Source organism: Apostichopus japonicus, chromosome 22 (genome assembly GCF_037975245.1).
Source record: "Apostichopus japonicus isolate 1M-3 chromosome 22, ASM3797524v1, whole genome shotgun sequence".
Classification (NCBI taxonomy): Eukaryota; Metazoa; Echinodermata; class Holothuroidea; order Aspidochirotida; family Stichopodidae; genus Apostichopus; species Apostichopus japonicus.
The window spans coordinates 6295992-6319982 of NC_092582.1; the positions used below are offsets into that span (position 1 = coordinate 6295992).

The 23991-nt window shown below is 38.1% G+C and overlaps 1 protein-coding gene across 1 annotated transcript in view; it reads left to right on the forward strand.

Moving 5' to 3' along the window:
• The window catches only part of LOC139963935 (synaptotagmin-5-like), a 60329-nt gene extending 36528 nt beyond the window's left edge, over positions 1–23801 (forward strand). Inside the window, exons 4-9 of the mRNA XM_071965174.1 lie at positions 1606–1739; positions 13900–14134; positions 15325–15515; positions 16911–17049; positions 18068–18255; positions 21689–23801. Coding sequence (XP_071821275.1) covers positions 1606–1739; positions 13900–14134; positions 15325–15515; positions 16911–17049; positions 18068–18255; positions 21689–21802 — 1001 coding nt within the window. The 3' untranslated portion in view covers positions 21803–23801. The remainder of the gene's footprint in view (positions 1–1605; positions 1740–13899; positions 14135–15324; positions 15516–16910; positions 17050–18067; positions 18256–21688) is intronic.
• The last annotated feature ends 190 nt before the right edge of the window (positions 23802–23991 follow it).

Consider the following 23991-nt stretch of genomic DNA (forward strand, 5'->3'; position numbering starts at 1 on the left):
ACATATCCAATTAGATAAGTAATATTATTGTTTCATGAAAAACGCATTATGAATTGTGTTCCGCTTCTAAATATGTGATGTCAGCTTTATGAACAATTAGTATTCTGTTGAAACCTGCATACATTTTACACCAGCATGTGGTTGTAGTTGATGTGCAATCATCAACAACCAAATGCATAATACTGTCAATCCCTCCTCCCCTCCTCCCCTCCTCCCCTCCTCCCCTCCTCCCCTCCTCCCCTCCTCCCCTCCTCCCCTCCTCCCCTCCTCCCCTCCTCCCCTCCTCCCCTCCTCCCCTCCTCCCCTCCTCCCCTCCTCCCCTCCTCCCCTCCTCCCCTCCTCCCCTCCTCCCCTCCTCCCCTCCTCCCCTCCTCCCCTCCTCCCCTCCTCCCCTCCTCCCCGCCCCCTTAGCTGTTTCTTGATAGGTTTACAATGCACTGTGACAGTTTGACTAGTTTCGCTCATATGTAAGATATCAAAAACACACTGCACACCAATCGTACAAGATAAGCCCATTTCTTCATTTGACATTTGTCAAGGGAAGACAAAATAAAATCTTCTTAAGTGAAATTTCCATTTGAAATCCATGTCCTTGTTGTTAACTACGCTCCATCAAACTTGTTACACGTCCTTTGTCGATAGTAAGTGAATATATTGAAACGAACGGCTGGACATGAAAGCTATCATTGCCTTCGGGGGCTTTACCTTAAACTGGTTACATCTGACATTTATTTTTTCCTTGTCTGCAGCAGATGAAGTACTTGTCAGAACATCTTGGCATTATTCCTGCTCCAATTACGATCTGATCTAATGTATTGCCAATTTATATATAGTATACGCCTAATATACGGTAGCTCATATGTTTGGTTGAAATGTATCTTAGTTTAGTATTATCAAAAACAATTCTACGGCGTCCCAAGAGGATGACGATGTTTGACAATTATTACAGAGATTATTTTCCGGAATATAGGAGAACGAAGATACAACAAGTGAAGTTGTAATACGTCATAACCATATATAAATATTGTATTCACAGGTTGATATCGATTCACTTTTATTTAATTGAATCTCATTAGCCTAACGTTCTGTTTTTACGTGGGATTACTGTAGGAGTTTGAGTATAGGTTGCAGTCAGACGCGATAATACATCCGGGAATTTCGGAAATAATGTGAACTATGTTATTAATATCTGCGCCCGACGCAGAGAAAATCAACCCCACCGACTTTCCCTTCCCAATTGTTTTCAATGATTGGCATATATCGGGCTTTGTTTGTTACATCCCAATATACATTACATTTTGGGATATATATATATATATATATATATATATATATATATATATATATATAGTTATATATATATATATATATATATATATATATATAGGTGTGTGCATGCGTTTGTGTTTTTTTTTGGGGGGGGGGGGGAAATAACTTCTTAAATACTTGGGGTCAATATGCTTATTACAATGTGATCACATTTGATACCGTACGGGTTCTCCCACATTGATACGGAAAAGGAAATGCTTTAGATAAAAGAATTTTTGAAAATATAATATTTCAATGTCCAGCAGTATAGCTTATAATGTCTCTTGTTTTTGACAGCTTTCAAAGATAACGTCTCAACAGAGAAGCCACAGGCGCCTATCAGCCCTCTTAGTCCAAGAACGCCCTCAATGCATCGCAAATTGGATCCATCTCAACTTGATCCGAATTCTTATATGTATCGGGAAACCAAGGTATATTTTACTTCATTCAATTATCCCTCCATCCACCTATCTATGCATGCAACCATTCGTCCATGCATGTTAAATCTATACACTAATCCATTAATGTATCCAGCCATTGATTCATTCATGCATCCATCCATGTACGCGTCCACCCACCCAAACACTTATTCCTCCGTATATCTATATTTCCATCCATCAATCCATCCATGTACGCGTCCACCCACCCAAACACTCATTCCTTCGTATATCTCTCTTTCCATCCATCCATCCATCCATCCATCCATCCATCCATCCATCCATCCATCCATCCATCCATCCATCCATCCATCCATCCATCCATCCATCCATCCATCCATCCATCCATCCATCCATCCATCCATCCATCCATCCATCCATCCATCCATCCATCCATCCATCCATCCATCCATCCATCCATCCATCCATCCATCCATCCATCCATCCATCCATCCATCCATCCATCCATCCATCCATCCATCCATCCATCCATCCATCCATCCATCCATCCATCCATCCATCCATCCATCCATCCATCCATCCATCCATCCATTCATCCATTCATCCACCTCATACTTCTACCCAACCATCCATTCACACACCCACCCATTCCTCCATTCAACCATCAATATATCCGCACATCCATATTTTCACCCATCTATCAATTTATCCGTCTTTTTAGTCCTTACATTCATCCAGCAATCCATCTATCCGTCCATCCATCCATATTTTCATCCATCCATCCTCATCCATCCCCATCTATCCCATCCATCCATCCCTATCCCATCCATCCATCCCATCCATCCCCATCCCATCCGTCCCATCCGTCCCACCCGTCCCATCCGTCCCATCCATCCATCCATCCCATCCCATCCCATCCCATCCCATCCCATCCCATCCCATCCCATCCATCCATCCCATCCATCCCATCCATCCATCCATCCCATCCATCCATCCCATCCATCCATCCTATCCATCCATCCTATCCATCCATTCTATCCATCCATCCTATCCATCCATCCTATCCATCCATCCTATCCATCCATCCTATCCATCCATCCCATCCATCCTATCCATCCATCCTATCCATCCATCCTATCCGTCCATCCCATCCATCCTATCCATCCGTCCATCTTATCCATCGGTCCATCTTATCCATCCGTCCATCCTTCCATCCTTCCATCTTATCCATCCCATCCATCTTATCCATCCGTCCATCCATCCATCCCATCCATCCCATCCCATCCATCCCATCCATCCATCCATCCATCCCATCCATCCCATCCATCCACCCCATCCCATCCATCCCATCCATCCATCCCATCCATCCATCCCATCCATCCATCCCATCCGTCCATCCCATCCATCCCATCCATCCTATCCATCCATCCATCCATCCATCCATCCATCCATCCCATCCATCCCATCCATCCCATCCATCCCATCCATCCCATCCATCCCATCCTTCCCATTCATCAATGTATATCCATCCATACATGTACGTTCCATCTTCATGTCACAGCTGTGCTACTCAACCAATAATTGTCGAGTACTAACATGAAGTACTTACATGGAGAGAGTAACGCATAGACTAGCAACACATTAGTATATGATAAGAGTTCCCTCCGATAAACCCGTTGCCAAGGAACAAAATGTATGGTGCTTATCAAAAGAGAACAGCTAAAAGCTTTGGAAGTAATGTTGCTATTAATCAAAGAAGGTCGGGTGAATACATTCGTGGTCATAGGATGTAAGGAGTGCATAATTTACCGCTGCATTTATGGGTTTGTGTACGCTACTGGGAACTCATAAGGTATCTGTTGATCCGCCAGTAATGACAGTCATGAAGTGAAATGTCGCTTTCATTATCCTCAATTTCTGGTCCAACAAATTATGTTGGGCTGAACAGATGGAAAATGCTTATTCGTGCAAGATATGACATTTTAAAAGAATGAAAAAATATGCTATGTAAGCAACAACAAAAAAACCTTCAAAAGAACCAAATACAAGGCATACACTAATTTAGTGCTGTCAATTTAAATGGCGTTTGTGATTTATGATTTCCTGTATTCGTAATTGCTTCGGGTTGATACTGTTGTAATTATTGTTGTTTGTGTAACGTATTTCATGTTGTTGTGTATGCTGGTTTACATGTAAGTCAGCGGAGTATCAAACTCGATATTGAAAACTTCACTTTACGTTGAAGTTACTAACTATCTTGTGATGCAGTATCATCGACCAGTAAAGTATAAGGTATTCTATTGCCTGATTCAGGGGCGGGCCAAATTTGCCACCCCGACCCTCCCCCGCACATACGCATTTTTGGGACCCTACATATCTCGACATTCAAAGTCGCCGTCTTATAAGAGTGCGGCTATGTAATATTGATTGTCCCTGATAAGCACTACGACCAGTTTGGCGACACTAGTACATCGCGATCTGTGTACCGGATTAGATGTGTTTACCCTTTATAAGTGATACACAATGATATTGTATAGAAATACCAAACATTGTCGCTACGGGTACTACCACTGCAATCTATGCCCAGCGGCTTATATTACAGCGCCATCGTTTACACGTAAGCTAACGTTAGCTAACAAACAAATACAGTCATTACCCGAATATGATCTGCTAAAAGGGCCCCACATTCCCCTTGTCCCGGGCCCCTCACAAGCTCAATCCAATCATGGGTACCTCGGGCATATTCAGTAATTTTAGTAAAGCAGATTCACGTGGAAGGATGAAAATATGGCATAAACTTCGGTGACTTGCAAGCTAAACAATAAAGAACGTCATGAAATACACAAATGCAACTTGTATGACACAAACAAACAGTCTTCTATATACAGTGGATTGACGGTTAATATATCGGTGATACAAAATCAGCCACAAGGTTTATGAAAATGTTGTTTAAATGGTCCAAAATACAGACATCTTTAAGAACTTGTTTTTATCTTTGTTAGTTTTTATATAAGCTTTTATAAGACCTAACGTTACGATTCTAGTATGATCCTCTTGCATGTAACGAGGCAGTATATATCTATCTCTTTAAAGTGTCCCCTTAGACTATTTTCCGTTTCAGTTTACCTCTAAAGATTTCAATATCTATATATACCTACACTGCAGGCTTTTTTGTATCAGATAAAACGATTTCTTCAAAGTTTTGTCTCTCCTTTTGTCTTTGGGGTGAAACACAAGTTACCAGTAAAGGTAATAGGATAAGGAAACAGCTATCAAGAAATGGGGTATAGTGAGTGGGCAGTAAGGGTTGTGTATGTGTGGGTGTGGAGGGGGGGAGGTGGCGTCACCAAGGGCGGCGGAAGCACTTTTAATCTGGGGGGGGGGCACCGACATCAAAGGGCACTTTGCAGAAATTCGATTGGACTGATGCAGCCTGATATTTAGTACCCTTTATAACTCTTATTGTATTATCTTATTTGCGTATACACATCACTCCATCAACGCCCCCCCCCCCCACCCTCAAGGAAAAAATGCATACTAGCACTGCAATATCCAATGTGCAAATTGGGAAACAAGGAACAAGTTTTCTTTGAAGACAGAATGAGGTGAAATCATGCTAGTTGCTAATGTAGGAATCTTCCAAATTAGAGTTTATTTCTTGTTAATATCTTAACTATTTTTTTCCATTCGAAATAGCTTTGAGTTTGACCCACAGAAATTCATTAAAAGTCAGGGGCGTAGCCAGGATTTGCAAAGTTGTAAAGGCACGACTATCTGAGCGGAGCGCCACCATCGGTTTGCGCGGAGCGTGCAAGAAAATTTTTGGTTTTACAATGCCCTCAGATGGCCGGAAACGGCCCTTCCCGAGTGTTCATTCTGGTTCCCTGGCCTCTTGTTAACTTGAGACACCTCAATTTTTATGTAGAAAAAGGGCACATTTTTAACCTGAGGAAAAGTGGGGAGGGGGGCACGTGCCCCCCTGTGCCCCCCGGTTCCGCCGCCCTTTGGCGTCACCACGGTATTTTCTCACCATTTTTTATCTGTTGGTATAGGACGAAACCGTATGTAAGCAATTAATTTGCGTTGATAGGTTGAGGTGAGGATACAATATGACTGAAACTTCGTCGGATAATAATGCGTTCCCCGGGTCTCTCCCCCTTTGTGTGATGTATAAACGCTAAGAGCGTTGCGCAATTAACGTGCCGTATATAACATAACATGTTAAAGCGCCAAGAGGGGCAAATTCCCCATGGATGGTCCAACCATAGAAAACCCTAGCACAGTAATACACACACACACACACCCACACACACATATATATATATATATATATATTTATATATATATATATATCAGGTGCGTATCCAGGGGGGGGGCGTTGGGGGCGCGCGCCCCCCGGGTAAGAAAAAGAGGAGAGAAAAAAAGAGAAGAAAAAAGGAAAAAAGAGGGGAAAAAAGAGGAGGAGGAGAGGAAGGAAGGGAAAAGAAAAAGAAGAAAGAGAGAAAAAGGAGAAAAGGAGGGAGTAAAAGAAAAACGCGAAGACACCGGGAAGAGAAAGAGGAACAGTGACATCATTACAGCGCTGAAGGGTAGCCAGTGACGGATCAATGATTTCGTAAAAGTGTGACTCACCCTACCCCTTACACCGACAACTCCATTTTTTGACGTTTCCATTTTCCTCTCTCACTAATGATCTATATATATACTATATATGGTCTATCATAACGCGTGTGTAGAATTGTGCTCTGAAACCTACTGTGGCTGGTCTCGAACTCGACCGTGTCGTCGGGGAACATGACGCATTTTGGGATGGGGGCGACCGCCCGCCCCCCTCCCCCCATTCAGCATTTTTTTAAATGATATCGCTAAGTAATTTCAAAATAGAAAGTGCTTAGAGGCAACTTACAAGGCCTGGGAAGTGTCATTTCCAGCGATCTGGGGGACATTTTCGGCCAAAACTTGCTTGTACGCTTCGCGCTAACAAATGGTCCTGGGTAGTGCCATTTCCAGCGATCTGGGAGGCATTTTCGGCCAAAATTTTCTTGTACGCTTTCTCGCCAACCTATGGTGGTGCTACGCTTAGATAATTTGCCTACAGGCTTCGCCCCTCCCTTGGCAAATTCCTCGCTACGCGCCTGTTCGAATTTGTAACGCAAACAGCAGATATCACATCATATCAGTGAGCATGAAAATGGCGTTCCAGGATGAAAAGCCTCAAAATTGTCCGACTTGCCTGAAAAAATAACCAAAAATTTTCGCGCGCGAAGCGCGCATTCAACGTGTTCACGTCAATACCATATAAGCAAGCATCGGTTATTACAGCGCATGCCATCATGTACCGTACGGTCCGTTCAAATTGCGCAGTATACCGCGGGATGCTAATGTAAACAACGACGAAATGTCTCATGTAGATGTATAAAAAGCATGGAGGTCCAATTATGTCAAAACTCTCTTTTACATTAGTAATGGCGAATTAGGGGCTGCACCCCCGCCGCGCAGTGGCGGAGCGTCCATACGGTCAGGGGGGCCGATGCCCCCCCCTGACGGACTCAAATGGACTGCTGGCGCCTTTTTCGGCTCTTTACCACTTTTTACTTATTCTAGATTATTGACTTTTTTATTGCGCTCTCATCTACTTATTGACATTTCTCACATTTTCTTGCTGTAATTTGGCGATGACACCTTATTCTTCGTTTATCTGCAAATTAGCCAGGCCCGGAAAGGGTCATTTCCGGCGATCTAGGGAGTATCTTTACTCAAAAATTGTCTGTACGCTACGCGCCAACCAGTGGTGGCGCTCCGCTTAGATAGTGTCGAAAGCGCCCCTACAGACCATTCTCGCCACTCCTGACCAATACCCCTAGCTCCGCCACTGCCGCCGCACCTCCTACGCCTATGTGTGTAGTGTTCGGTTGAAGGAAATATCTGCTATTTTTTCATTTCCTTCAACCAACTTTTATAATAGCCGTTATAAGAGGTTGCAATATTTGTACACCAATAAATTAACTGTGTCTGTTTAGAAAATTTCTGACCAACATTCTGCATCACACTTCCCTCTACTCGTGCAATTTTGACCGGTCTGTTAGGGGTTGAAGGAAGTTTTTCTATATTGGTTGTCCATAGATGAAATTTTGTACAACATTATAGGTATGTTTTCAAGTGAGTTTATTCACGAGAAATGTGAATTTTCAAATTCTCAACAAATATGGGGCTTAAAACCTTGAAAAGTGGGGCTGACGGGTATTGTGGGCCGCGACGTAGAATCACCTACAAAAGCAAAGACCCACAGGAGATGCGATCAGGTCGAACATGATGTGTGCCGGGTTGACAATCTTCAAAAAGGTTATGGATGGAAAAAAAAAACTATTAGGAAATACTTGGTTCTCAGGCAAAAAGTGTACATCTGGTTGGTCATTTCAAGCCCGAGAAGTGCCGTTTCCGGTGATCTGGGGGGTTTCAAAACAAGAAATTTTCTTGTACGCTGCGCGCCAACCGATGGTGGCGCTCCGCTTAGATAGTAATTCGCGCCCCCCGGGTTTGAAAATCCTGGATACGCGCCTGTATATATACATATACATATATATATATATATATATATATATATGTATATATTGTGCGTGGTGTATGTGTGTGTGTGTGCATAAAATGATAATTATGGTGAAGAGACCGAAGTGGAGAGAGGGTTTGGGCAATTAAACAATCTTTTTCATTAAAACATGTGGCCAAACTTTATGCAAGATCTGTTCATAATAAGTATTTTATCTACAACCCTATACAGAGTATTACTCACAATAATATGATTGTCATTCAGCAACCATATGAACATCAATGAGCGAGAATTTAATGAAATTGATTCAAATGCTGTCGGCTGCACGTTTTTCCATTAGTACCATTAATCACGTGTGAAAACCAAATTTTTGAGAATATTGAAATAAAAAAGAGTTGAAGTTAACTTCAACTTAAAACCTGACTAGTCAGAGATGTAATGAATAATAATAGAGTTATTGGATGCCATTATCGAATTAATGAGCATAAAACAGTGTAAATAAGATAATGTCAAAAGAACTTGCTATTAAGGTAAATGATGGTTTGTTCCAGGCAAACTGACAGTTTATATCAATTTTCAATTCCAGTTTATTTCATTTTTCAATATCCTCTCACTCATCTACACGTAGTATTAAGAATAATATTTTCTTTTCCCACTTCACAAAGAAAACATTAACGTAACGTCCTATATGCAATTAATGTTATACGGAAGTGGATTGGCATATACTTTGATAAACATGTACGCCTTTGTGAGTTTAGCCTGCTTCTGTATGTAATTCAGTAGGAATGTATATACTCAACATTATGGTAACGCTGTAGTATGTGCTATCATTGTTTGTTCATTCATACTTAGTAAAGATTCCAAAATCCTATTGGTCCATTCAGGTCAGCTGACCGTGGTTAATCCTGTGAGTAACGCACGGTAAAATTACGGGGCATCACTTTAATAAATCTTTGGTTATATGTAACCAAAAATGTTTTGTTTTATGATTCCCCCCCCCCCCCACAAATGGTAGTGTATGAATGAACGGGGTTAATCAACGGTCTAGCGTGCGTTACTCACATGATTAATGCACTCCGGGTGTTAATGCTATCGCTGGATGCACTCGGGCTCCGCCCTCGTGCATCGCTTGCATTATCCCCCGATCGTGCATTAATCCTGTGAGTAACGCACGCTAGACCGTTGATTAACCCCTTATTCATTAGCGATATCACTTTTGCAAGCGCAACAATAGCTACTTTAACATTATAAGGTTTCAGTATTAATCTTTTACCTGACGACGGAATGCCACGAGACGGGGGTGGGGGTGGGGTGGGAGTGAAGGAGGGGACAGGGAGAGGATAGGAGAGGGAGGTTTTTATTCCAACTCAAAAAGCAGACTTAAATACATAATTTATTGTATGATTCACCATGAGATACGATATGGCAATTTTTCTTCTATATATTTCTTATGACATTATATCAAACAACATTGGTGTAGCCTATTGATTATCTTTGACTTTGTGCTTCTATGTTGAGTGCGTGTGTGTGTATGTGCGTGTGGAAAAATAAAACTTTTAATAAACAAATCGAACATCGTCATAATGTATGTGAGAATCTGTTGACTAAACTACAAACATTTGTTTAAGGGGGTGGGGTGGGGGTGGGGGTGGCATTGGACAACCAGAGCTCCCAAATAAAATTCACAGCAATGATATTTACGCGGACGTAGTAACGTGGTAAAATATAACCAACGGAAATTTCCACACCTTGTTAGCATTGTGCATATGGTTCTTACTGCGTGATATTAAGCTAAACAAGGAGTTCTAGTTTGACAGTCTTGTTAGCTGAAAGTCGGTTTACATATTGAATCCTGAGGAGAAGGACCTTCGTTTAAAATACGATTATCGGGTGATTTTGTTTTTCCTTCTTTCATGAACCGCTAATGAGAGCAACTTATAAGTCAATTATCGTAGACAGTGTCCTCAAACATCACTCTATGGAAGATTGAATTACACTCTTTCTTTTCAGTCGAATCTCGAAATTGTTAGCCCTTGAAGAATGGAGCAATCCGAACTGAACGGAAGATGATGGAAACAGACAAAACATGATAAACAAAATATTTAACAGATCTACATACAGATATAACAACAAACGAACGCACTATATACACATAGTTTAGATTCATGTTTTTTACTTCTGTTATAGACTGTGCATGCATATCAACACATGATTTTGCTTTAGGTTATCATGTTTGTATGAGACACTGTAGACCAACAAGCTAGTATTTAAAACACTCTAGAACAGTAAAGGCTGATCAAAAGTAATTTATAAATGCCATTTTGATGAGAAAAACACTGGAATTTGTTTTCCAGATTACACAGAGGGTCCATTTTGTGAGGACGTTTTGACGACGGTGATTTTACGGTTTTCTGCCTCAAATCAAAGTCACATGTTCCACTGCACTTTGAAGTTTGTGCCCCCCCCCCTCCACCCCAGCTGCAAATTGAACCTTCTTCGTTAACTTCTGCTTTTACAAACCCGACCAGACTCATTCGAATTGAGAATCTTACATCTCTAAATTGAGTTCAATGTTGTTATTCTAGGATATAAATAGAAGACTATATTTCCACGAAGCTATATCTTTCTTTCTTATTTCAAATGCGATTTTATGTGTTCGGGGGATCTCGTATAACGATGTGGATATTGCTTTTTTTCTTTCTTTCAAGGTTTCATTTAAATATCGATTTCGGTTTGATGATGACATGGTAGTCGATACTTGTATAATTATATCCCTTTGTTCCCTCACCAAATAAAATTGACTTTGATTAAAAAAACTGGTCACGTGTGGATTGAAGTTGCTTACAATACTCGAAGACGTATCAATATATGTCTATATACATATGCCTATATCTATATATATACATATGCCTATATCATGTATATTCATATACATATTTATGCCTATATATATGCCTATATATATACCAATATATATCTATATATACATATCTATATATAAATATATATATATACATATATATGTCTATATATATATAAATATATCTATATATATATATATAAATATATATATCTATATATATTTATCTATATATTTATCTATATATATATATATATTTATATCTATATATCTATATATTTATGTGTGTATCCCTTGCTGCTCTTTGAATAAAACCGCGTTATGCTTGTACAACCTGGTGGTTTGTTCGTTTGCATGCTTGATTAGTGTTATACTGCTAAAAAATAAATGTGAAATCTAAATATTTAATAAACCGATGTGTTTATATTACCGGGCTGACCATCGGCCTATCAATACAAGATGTAAGCTCAAGTGCAAATACACCTATAAAAGGGTACGGTAATATACAAAATGGAACGAAAAGACCACTGGAATCAGTACGATCCGGCAGTGTAACACTATATCTGAAACTATACAGAGTGACAGCAACAGTAGTAATGGCGTTCCCGGAAAGATTAACATTGCCATGCTGCTGTAAGCGGTTTATTAGCTGCCTGCAGTAAGTTATAGTGTACAAATACATCAGCATATAGAGTAATCCGTCGGGAGAAGTCCCCTATATTTGAACTTCTGAATATTCATGAGCGGGTGGGTATATACTTAATGATTCCACTGTAATCATATTTTCCCTCCGTTTATTTATCGTCTATCATCAATGTGATCAGAAACTTGCATATGATTTGTAACATCAATTGTTCATTTTTCGAGTATATTACACGGAACAACACTTTGCGAGTACATGTAGAAGTAGCAAAACAGATAGGGTATAAAGGAAACAGAATCGAAAAAAAAGCCCCATTGAATAAATCAGGACATAAGGGAAAGGCGTTGCACAGCTCAAGAAAAGTAACTTTATGGGTTTTTTTTTAATTTGAAAGTTTTTAAATAGTTGAACCTTTCAATACCATGCAATTATGAATTTGAATTTAAAGAAAAAATCATCGATAATTGGATTTCGTTCATTTCGTTTGCAATCATAAATATAGTATTTCATGTGAAGTATGAGAACATTGTAGGGATTTCCTTTCTCGTTGTTGTAACCAAAAAAGATATAATGCTTCGAAAAACAGAACTGCTTCTAAAGGAACATATTTTCAACATCTAAATTAAAAGAGTCAATCATATTTAAATAGAGAATCAATTTTTCCCGATTCTTTCATCATAATTTGAATACCAAAAAAAGAAAATGTATACTCAAGCCAAGTGTTACAGGATTTTAGTTTCGGATTTGACCTAAAATTAAGTTCGCAAATATAGTTAGCTGAAACTAGGATTCATAATTTCTTTCCGTTACAAATTGTTACGTCACGTTACATTAGCCGTGGCGAACGATCACAAACGCCATCGCGTCATACAGGTCAACCGATATACATCCATGAGTTTAGAAATCATGTATTATTAACAAATTTTCAGAACTTTTTGTATAAGAACCACTTTCCCTTTTATATTTACCTTATTTTTTATCAGTACAAGAGTACACATTGTCCACACACAAATAAGTTTCTCATCCTGAAAGGGTTATCCCCTTAAAGTCACCCCGTCCAGTATGCAGCTCCCCGCATGACCCCTTAAGTTTTTTGTATTGTTTATAAGGACGTCCAAAACATTTTTAATTGTGTTTTCTTTCTCGTTAGGGTACATTAAATAACTGACCATCTTTCTTTTAACCGGCATGCATGCCTCTCATAAGTGACGTCATTATTCTAGTTTTTTTTTCCCCGCCTCTTCACTCTGTAGGTTGTATTTTGACTTCGTTTTTGTTTAAGTTATGATAGCGTTCCATCAGTTTGAAAAGAAAAGCATTTATATCGCTGCAGGCTTCTGCCTCTTTTCTTGTTGTATATTACTGTAAATGACTTCTCGACTGAGGAAGTACCACTCTATGGTAATAGAATGAGCGAGCGAGTCAAGCTGATAAATAAATCAACTCAACACATATATACTTGCTAGAATCCTATGCAACGCCGTATAGGTCAAACAGTCAATTTGTTCCGAACCTGCTATAGATACTCGATAACTATGTGTTCAAAACAGACTCCACTGACACACACAATCACGTAATCGAACATTTTCATCGAATTCATCAACCTACCGACAAACTTTCACTGAAAACATATACACATGCACATACTCAGGAACAGTTAGGCAAAAATATTTTTCTTTTCAAACCAGCAGCTATGGGTACATAACCTTCTGTGCGGATTATTTTTTTTTAGAAACTTGCCCACATTGAACGAGTCTCTTTTTGATGCGTGCACCATTTTCGACAAGTTCATGATCTTGTGACATTTAAATTGGTTAAAGTTTGTCATTTTCTATTGTTACTGGGCAATTTCTTTTACCCAAAATCTGTTGAAAGCATTCATTTTTTTTAATATATATATATATATATTATTATTATTATTATTAGAGAAAACCAGAGAAATAAGATATGACTCATATGAATTTTCTGTCCCCCTGGACCTTTGTCAGCAATACTTGGCAGTCCAAAGAAGGTACCAGGGGGACCGAAAATTCCAATATATATTCTAAATATTGTGTATTTAAAATATTCGATTTGATTCGAGGTAAGGCCTCCCACTTTATTATATGCGAACACTTATGTTATTATTATTGTTTACATACAGACAAAGCGAATCAGCGGATCATCTGAAGGCCCTTGTCTTGGAATCATTAATTTCTCCTTGAAGTATAATCCAGAGATGGGGCTATTAACCATTTACCTCATCCAGGCGCGGAATCTACAACCACGTGACTTTAGTGGTACCGCGGACCCTTATTGTAAAGTAGCGGTGGTACCTCATGTATCTAAGATGGTGCAAAGCCGGGTCCAAAGAAAAACAATCACACCAGAGTTTAAAGGTAAGAAGCAACTTTAATCACTGTTTTTTTTTTCAGTTCATGTTGAGTAATTTGCCCCAAAGATGAAACTCATAACAACGTAAAATGCACTCATTGTCTAAAAAGCCAAATTTCGAAATGAAATAAAAATGTAGAAACCTTTAAAAAATCAAGAAATATGAAGGCAATCAGTGAATTAAAGGCCATTGGAATCTTAATTGACCAACACCGTCCATGAAGTGTGACGTCATTGGAGTGGGTGGAAATGATTTTCACTGAGGTTGATCGGATATTGTCTAAATCATTATATGCCTGTAGGCTGTGTGGACGTTTACTCCCAAAAGACCATTATAATCTCATTATTTTAAGAAGAAAACGTTCACGGGTGACTTTATTTTTGACATCTGATTAAGCGGGAAATAATCTAAGCATCCTGGTGAGATTTCAATTCAATTCCTACTTTGACGTCTGTGTGAAAGATTCATCTTAAATTTACACTGTTTGTAGCAAAATTGCACTTGTGGCAAGTTAATTGTCCTTGCAAGAATGCAAAATACAGGGAAATTTTCTTTTCTGTGTTTCTTCAAAATTTGAAGTGGGTGTATCATGCAGGATATAAGTGCAATCGTTATTACTGGGATTGTGTACCCTTACAACGGCTGTATTGAAAGTTGACACCGTTATTAATCCAAGATATGCAAAAATAATGATATAGGTCTAATAAAACACAGAACATATCTGTCAATGTGAATCTGTCATATGATTCAACCTGCTAGCTTCAAGTTCCCATTTGGTTCGAAACGTATAAAATGAATATGTCTTCACAACGTCGTGTAGAAACTGAATGAAATTATCTCAATGATGATTTAGATTATGTTTCTCCTTTTTAAAGGTCAAAACTAAAGTTTACCTTTGAATTGTCCCTTTCTTTATTAAGCTGAATCAATAAATGGGTTTATTAAAGTATATGTCAACTTTATACCTTAACAAATAGCAAAATGTAATTGTTTTGAATGGATGAAATATGAAATGTTTTATTTACTCTGCATTTGTTTGTAGCTCGTTATTTCTAATTTTTATCATGGGGGAGGGGTGGGGTGGGGTTAGGTGGGGATTAAGTAAGAGTTTGGAGGGTTTTTCATCTAGTCCTGTTAATTTTTCGTACATTTTTTCCCTTCTTCTTCACCTGATCACTTTTCACTGGTTTTCAGAAAGTTTCGTATTTGAAGTTCCGGAGCCAGACATCCACCGACAAACCATTAATATTCAGCTTTATGACTACGACCAATTCTCTCGAGATGAATGTATAGGATTAGCGATGCTGCCTCTAGCTAATGTAGATCTTACAGAAAAAGTAGAAGTCTGGAAAGAAATCAAGGCTTTAGATGTTGATACAAAAGTGGTGAGCAAAAACCTTGTCTGGAATGTCTCAAGAAGGAAAGGTCAGATCAACTTCGTACTTATTGTGTAGAAGTACCACATTAATTACAAGAAGCCTATTGTTTTTGGTGGAGGTCGGTCAATTGGGGTAAACAGGGGTCAAATTGTGAAAACCTTGTAAACACGATATCTCAAGATAGGAAGCATGGGCAGACCTCATATTTGGTGTGTAGGAGTACCACATTGTGTAAAAGAAGCATATTGTGTTTGGTGGAGGTCAAAGGTCACTTGGGGTCATCAGAGGTCAAATCATGAAACCCTTGTAAATATGTACACCATCACTATACATTACGTCAGATTCATGAAGAAAACTGTTCATGTTACATTATCGAAACCACAATGCATTTTTACATTTTTTTTTTTTTTAAATTACCACATGTGGTTTTTTTTTGCTTTGAGTTGTTGGCCAAACCCAAAAGGTTGCGTGTAAAAAAGTGACCACACTACATGTGAGTGTCAGAAATTGATAGGAAGTGATTTGTTGGTTGATGTGCTGGGTTTGGATACGGAAAGATCTAACACTAACGTTGCGATGGCGCCATTGTAATATAAAGACGGCGTAATTTTCATGAACAGGCAGGCGCCCTCTTCATCACAAGAGAGCTCTCTATCTAGGGGATGAAATTTGGAAGGACATATTAAGATCAGCCATGAATTATGTTAGACTTGGGAGGGAAAGAAGACCATTTTCATATAAACGTAGGGCTGCCGCATACAGTTTAAGATCTTTCTGCAAACATGACTTATTTAATCTTTTTGCGGCAATATAGCTAAATGATTTGAGTCTAATATTTTGGCAATTTATTATCATTTACTAATAAAAAGACAAAACTTAACGAACCTGACGCCAATACTTCTGATCTTACATTATTAAACACGCAAGCGGTGAACTCATAATGTTGAGGGGCACTGCGTCGATAATATTAAATGGAGGAAATCAGTTGGGATATTCTCATTTCTAGCAAAGAGCAATTGCTAAATATAGCCGTTCAGCTATCCCGTTGCTATGCCCAAAAAAATGTAAATGAATGAGATATTTAATAATATTTTTGTTTGAACAGTAAGTATAAAAATACATGATGTCATGAGTACTCAACGAATGTAAAACAGAATAAAGCCTGTAAAATATTCGTGAAAAACAAACGAAATAAAGAAAAAAATTGATAATATTCCCAAGAAAGTTTGACTGAGAAGGTTAAAGACGAAATGCCTACATAGAAAAAGATGTAACGTGAGAGCAAAGAAAGTAAATTTGTAAGGAATGTAATCATCGTAAAAACAAAAGTGGTTAAGTTGTGTAAAAAAGAGACAATCCGAAACAGAAGGGAAAACAGATCTTTCTACATTGTTTCTACAGGGCGCCACCATTCCAGACTTTGGCGATTTAATGTTTTCTATCGCCTACCTGCCTAGTGCTGAGAGGCTCACAATCGTCATTATGAAGGCTAGGAATGTAAAACATGTTAGCACGTCAGCAGATGGAAAGAAATCATCGAGTAAGTTATACTACGCACACTCAGAATGAGTTTAATGAATATTCATCAATGCTATAATCAAAACCAAACCACAACATTAACCATACGAAGGGAAGTATCAGCATTTGTATTGTACAGTTGAACTTTTTTTTGGAATTATTATTATTATTATTTTTATTTTTTATAGTGGCTTGTTTTTCGTAATATTTCAACATGAGGAGAAATTTCGAAGACTTTTTGTCTTGGCAGTGAAATTGAAATTGCGATGCAGAAAGATTGAACATGAATTTCTCATAGCACACAAAATCTAATAAAATGTGTTTCTTTCTTGCTTGTGTGACAATCAAAATTGACCATGTATCCTCTTTTTTTTTCTTTTTTTGACAATCTGATGGCCTAGTTACTACTGTAGCTTTGATAAAACGATAATGTTATAGTTACACTAGTATAGTAGTCAATACTAGTTAACTTGTAGCTATAGCCTAGGCAAGCCATGTGCTATCTCCCCTCTATGTCACTGACATGCCAAAGGACAGACGCAGTCTAGCGGTAATCTAATATTGATCGATGAAAACTTCGGTTACATCCTATGAGTTGTACATTTGTTCAGTTAAAAGCCGCATTTCAATTTCTTCGAACCTTGGAAATGTCGTTAAACGTGCAGTATGTTTCCGTAGATAAGCATTGATAGAAAATGTTTCGTGGAACCAAGTTTTTTTTTTGTAATAGAAACATGGTAAAAAATTCCGTTCTCGTTTTCCATTCTGCGCACGTGTACCTTTAGAGGTGGCTAACAGTTCTGTGTACTTTTTATTTTATTTTATTTTAAGAATTTCTAACAATCTGACAAATTAATGGGCACTGCATTGCCTAACATTAAGTCTCTGCGTAAGATAGCAGTGTAGGTTGACGTGTTTTGGTGAGCTGTTCATGTTCAATTTGCTGCAATCGCAACAAATCGGAAGTGGCTTCTATGCATGAATTTCTGTGCTGTGTAGATTTGATTTTGATTTTCATACTCCCTATTTATGTTTTGCAGATACATATGTAAAGGTCTCCCTCTATTTCATGTCCAAACGACTGAAGAAGAAGAAGACGTCTACAAAACACGGTACATCTAGTCCTGTATTCAACGAAGCCCTCGTCTTTAATGTTCCACAACATTTCCTGAAGCACCTAAAGCTGGACATTCAAGTTACTCACGAAAACAAATTAGGACAAAATGAGGTAAATACCTACCCATAGAACTTTTAATTCAGGGACGGACTAGAAAAGAACTGGTTTACTAGGGGTGGGGGTGGGAGTGAAGAAAGTGGTAGCGGTGGAAAAGAGAGGAGTAGGTGAGGGCAGAGGGGAGAGAAGAGGCGACGTGGGAGTGGAGGGAGATGAAGGGGGTGGGGAGGGAGAATTAAGTGCGTTGTTAAAAATACGTCACTGGAGAGGTATTGCTCGCGAGAGCACACACACTAAAATTAGTGTCCTTCTACCCGTGAAAGTAATGTATGGGTCACAGGATGGCCCTCGCTCACGTGTGGGGACATACTCATTCCCATGGCAGCCAACAAGCTGCTAAGTTTGGTTCACCAAAACAGTCATTAAATTGGTTTCTGAGTATTTGTGAATAACACAATTCTCAGTCAGAAAACCAAATGGCCCTCATCCCGCAAATTTCCTCTACCCCTCCCCCTCCCCCAAAAAAATCACCTTTGAAGGGAAAGACCGGCGACTGAAGTGACTGTATTGTTAAACAATAGAGTGTTGGACATTTTTTGCATTGTTAGGTTCAGTCCTTATCATCATAGCAATTTCGTATCGCGAATAGATGATTTAAAAATCGAACGGTTACGTGAAATTATATTTGAATGCACCTGCATGACAATAGCAGAGTGGATGGTGTTATCATGGTGACACCTGCATGGCAATAGCAGAGTGGATGGTGTTATCATGGTGGTCTGTATGACAATATCAGAATGGATGGTGTTATCATGGTGACACCTGCATGGCAATAGCAGAGTGGATGGTGTTATCATGGTGGCACCTGCATGGCAATAGCAGAGTGGATGGTGTTATCATGGTGGCACATGCATGGCAATAGCAGAGTGGATGGTGTTATCAAGGTGGCACATGCATGGCAATAGCAGAGTGGATGGTGTTATCATGGTGGCACCTGCATGGTAATAATAGCAGAATGGATGGTGTTATCATGGTGATTGAACTTACTGTGTCTTTGTGTGTTCCGTTGAAAGGGTTACGGTTTGTTATCTCTCCTATTGGTCTGAATGTTTGAACAATGATAGTTAATTGTTTCTGCTAGTGACGGCAAAATGACCAGTGGTATACTGTTATTGTTATATTAGACTGTAATTGAACTAATCTATATTGTTCCCTTTATAAGCTCTAAATAGCTTATATATAGCTTAAACGGTCGTCTATTTGGCGTGAGAATTTATCATCAAAAAGTTAAACTTTAAAAAATGGTAAATCTAAAGATGACATGAACAAAATCAGACCAATTGGCCACACGCAGGAAGAAGCGGCTTGCACATTTATCTTGTCCGTAATCTATGTCAGACTATAGGGCAGGCAACAGTGTGACGTTTGTGTTTTAGACATCAAGGACACCGGAAGAACATTTTTAGTTTTTCTTTTATTTTCAAGTGGTTATAGGTCTAGGTTTATCGTAGATACTAACCAAAGATTATTGACAGCTTTAGTATTGATCATAAGGACTGTAGGAATCCGGAAACAGTAGAACGTCAAATACCGACATTATTCCGTGTGTAAATGAACTCGCGCGCTCTCTCTCTCGATAGGCTCTCTGTACAAATTAGTCAAGCAAGTATTGTCTAACAAAACCTAGCCTGACTGAAACTACTATATAGCGGATTTTGTTTTCACGTATACATCTAGCGGTTTACAGAAGGTCATCCGCAGGATTTCTAAAGAGGAACGATAGGGAGGAGGAGGGGAGGGAGAGGGGAGAGGGGAGGGAGAGGGGAGAGGGGAGAGGGGAGGGTGAGGGGGTGAGGGATAGTGAGCTCGTTGAAGCCGACTCCAATGTAACCTGCAACGACCTCAACCCGTCTCCTTTCCTTTGAAGAATAATGCAGCCGATCCTGCAAACCTCTGGAGACCCCCTCCCCCTCTCCCCACCGCCCCAATTTTAGAAATGGTGGATTCCGAAACATATTTAGGCTATAAAGATGGACTAAACATGGAAGGGCCTACACACAAGGTTATTCTAATAACTACCACCTTATACAATAATGCATATATACATACATACATACATACATGCATACAAATATTTACATATACATGAGTAAATAATGTACTTGGTTTCAAATTTATTCTTCTTTTCCTGGGGGGTGAAATGGAGTTAACTTTTGAAGTTTCGAAACTTAACTTTAACTAGGCAAATCAGGTTATCAAACGCGCGATTGCATTAATTACTAACGAATACTTGTCTGGAAAGCACATCAATATAATATGGCGTTACCTAAGACCGGATTTTAGGTAAACGGGAAAAGATCTGCCAAAGTAATCAAGAATCGTCTGCAATTGAAATTCAACAAAAGGCTGTGTATACAGACTGACGACATGCAGAACAGTATATTACGTGGATAGGTTTTTAATAATTGCTAATAGTTGTTTCTGTTTATCTATTTGTTATCATTTCCTCTCATTTTGTTTGTGTTGTGTGTTTGAAACATCAATTCAGACGTCTTTGTGGATCTTATTGCCTTCATATTGCTTTTGTGTGTGTGTGTGTGATTTTTTTTGTGGTTATCTCCTTGGTTGTTGTACGTATGTTAGTCTGTCCAGAATCTGAAACAAGGATTAACCAATAGGCCCTATGTTCGTCTATCTCTGTTTTTTATATTTATATTTATATTTTTTTTATGTGGAAACGTCCATTATGAAGTGAATATTGCTTTTGTGTTATTGATGTGTTAGTTTTTGTTAGCTGTTATTATTATTATTATTATTATTATCTTGTAAGTTAGTGGAGGTATGGTGGTCGGTCGAGTCTCTCAGACAGGAATTAGCCGATATGTTCGTCTATCTCTGTTTTATTATTATTATTATTATTATTTTTTTATATATATATTTATATATATATATATATATATATATATATATATATATATATATATATATATATATATATATATATATATATATATATATATATATATATCACATATAATGTTGGTCAATATTCACAAAGAGTGCTCTATGCCAAGGCAGAGCTAGAATATCACATAATATACTTAACTAAACTATCATCATACTGCTACTCGGAGTTTCACGTGTACGGCTCGCGCACCGATCATCAGGCAACTGATGATGATCGGTGCGCGAGCCGTACACGTGGAACTCCGAGTAGCAGTATGATGATAGTTTAGTTAAGTATATTATGTGATATATATATATATATATATATATATATATATATATATATATATATATATATATATATATATATATATATATGTATATATATGTATATATATATATATATATATATATATATATATATATATATATATATATATATATATATTTATATTATTATTTATGTGCAAACGTCCAAATAAAGTAAATATTGCTTTTGTGTTATTGCTGTGTTATCTTTTTATTTATTATTATCTTGTAGGTTATTGGACGAATGGTGGTCGGTCCAGACTCACAGGGAGAAGAACTGGCTCACTGGAATGATATGATCTCATCATGCAAACCCGTAGCGAGATGGCATAGGCTAAGTCCTTAGATAAACCTGTTCCGCGAACCATCTTATCTATTTTATTACTTCTCAAAATGCATCGTCAACGTTTCGGCGGATCTTTGGAGAAGGAAAAGAAAACTATATACGAAATGAAGAATAATCGGCAGAGGAGTCCTCGCTATCTCTTCAGTTCCGGATTAACGTATTGAATGTCTACAGTCTTTTGCTTTGATTTATCAGTCAAAGCATTATATACGTAAGCGAGCGTAACATTACCTCGTCAGTGCCAGGCAATTTTATGCACAAAACGGTACCAAGCAAAATTGTTTGTCTTCAAAATAGAGTGGCAATGTTGATAAAAACAATCTACTAGATATTGTCACCAAATGAACTTTTGGAATGAAAAAAAAAACCCACACACACACAAAACAAACGAGCAAGAGTAGTCATTTGTACAATAATGGGCTCTAATTTTTTTCTGCAATTATCTAAAATATAACCAAATTAAGGCAAAAAGTTGATTTAAGGTCCCAAAACAGGGAGGATATTGCTCATGGAAATTTACATCGATTGCTTTACGAACTTATCGATCTCGCAGGTACGGGTCGGTGTCTCACTTGACTATATCATGAGATTTAAAAGTTACGATAAAGATATATACCTAACGTGTGTGACATGAACGGCGATAAAGGATACTTGTTTCTTTGTATGTGTGTATGCATGTGTGTCTGTTTGTACGGATGAAAGAGACAATAAAAACAAATAATGACTGTGCGACGAGTAATGAACGCCGATAGTCGGTAAACAGAGGGAAATATTAATTCATATACAAAGTCAAATGATGGTGTCGATCGCTTTGAGACCGCCTTGTTAAAATAAATTTGGATGATTAATACTGACGTCATCGACCACCCGCCCCACCCCCTCCCCTCTGCCCCGTCCTCCGACATCCCCACATATGCTAGTGAGTCAAAGACATTGTTAGACATATTTTATCTTCAACAAGGGTTCTCCTCTCACCTTTAAAAAGTTCCTTCGTTGCATCATGTCATTGTCTAACTTAAAACCTCTTCAATATTTGGGAATAAATTAGAGGGTGACTGTATATGACTCAAGAAAATTATTGTTTACTTACCTTTCACCTTCAAGTTCCTTACGTAGACCGGAGGTACGTTTTCATGTCAAATGATAGAATGTGTAATTTACTAGTCAAATACGAAGTACGAAACTTTGCTTGAACACCAACAATAAACAAACACGGCTTGAAGTTTGGCTAGAAACATGTTTTTGCCAAAATATGTTTTTTTGTTAAAAATATGTTGGTTAAAAGGGGGAACGATCTATACATATACATATCTATATATATTATTAACATATACTAACATAATATATATATATATATATATACAATGTTTCTTACAAAATTGTGTGCAATTATTAACCTTCGATTCAGAGCCAACTGTACAAAGCGTTGTTTCTAATCCAATTTTCTTTCCATTTGATAAACCTCTCAAACATTTCCACCGTATAGTGTATGACGTCACCAATACAGTCATCTTTCGTAAAGGGCGATCAAAAGGCAGCATACGCCTTACCAATATTTTCGAATTCGCCAGCTGTACAGCTGCACGTAGAAGCTTAGATGGCAGGGAGTTATACTGAGAGTTTTCATTGTTTACATAGTTATACGTGAGTCCACGATTACGCAACATTTGAAACAAAGCAAAATCAAAAGCTGCGATGACATTTGCTCGACCTTTTATTAATACGTATTGGTTTAATTCTGTATTATTATATTTCATATAGATATAATTATGACAACGGCGATTATAAGATTTCATTTGAGGTTATGAAATTCTTGGACGCAAACAATTCTTTATCCTGAATATTCTTTTCACTCATGTGAAATATACTTTTAATTTGAATCTTTCCCTCTAAAAAGCACGTTGAGTTGTCCTTTATCAACATTTGGTGATTTTCATATTTATATGATCATTAATATCATAAATATAACCCGTTTTAACATTAAATACAGCAAATCCTGCACACATTTTATGTCTTTTCTCTGTTTCACTTTTTTAATATTTTCTTTCACGCAGGTTGAATTTTATATTTTAACATAGCCTAACTTTATAAAATGGAAAACAAAGCCGGTTTCTTATTGAGGAATATGTATAACTATAACTGTCTGTATGGGTCAAAACTAGGTACGTTTAACCAGGGAGTTGTTTAAC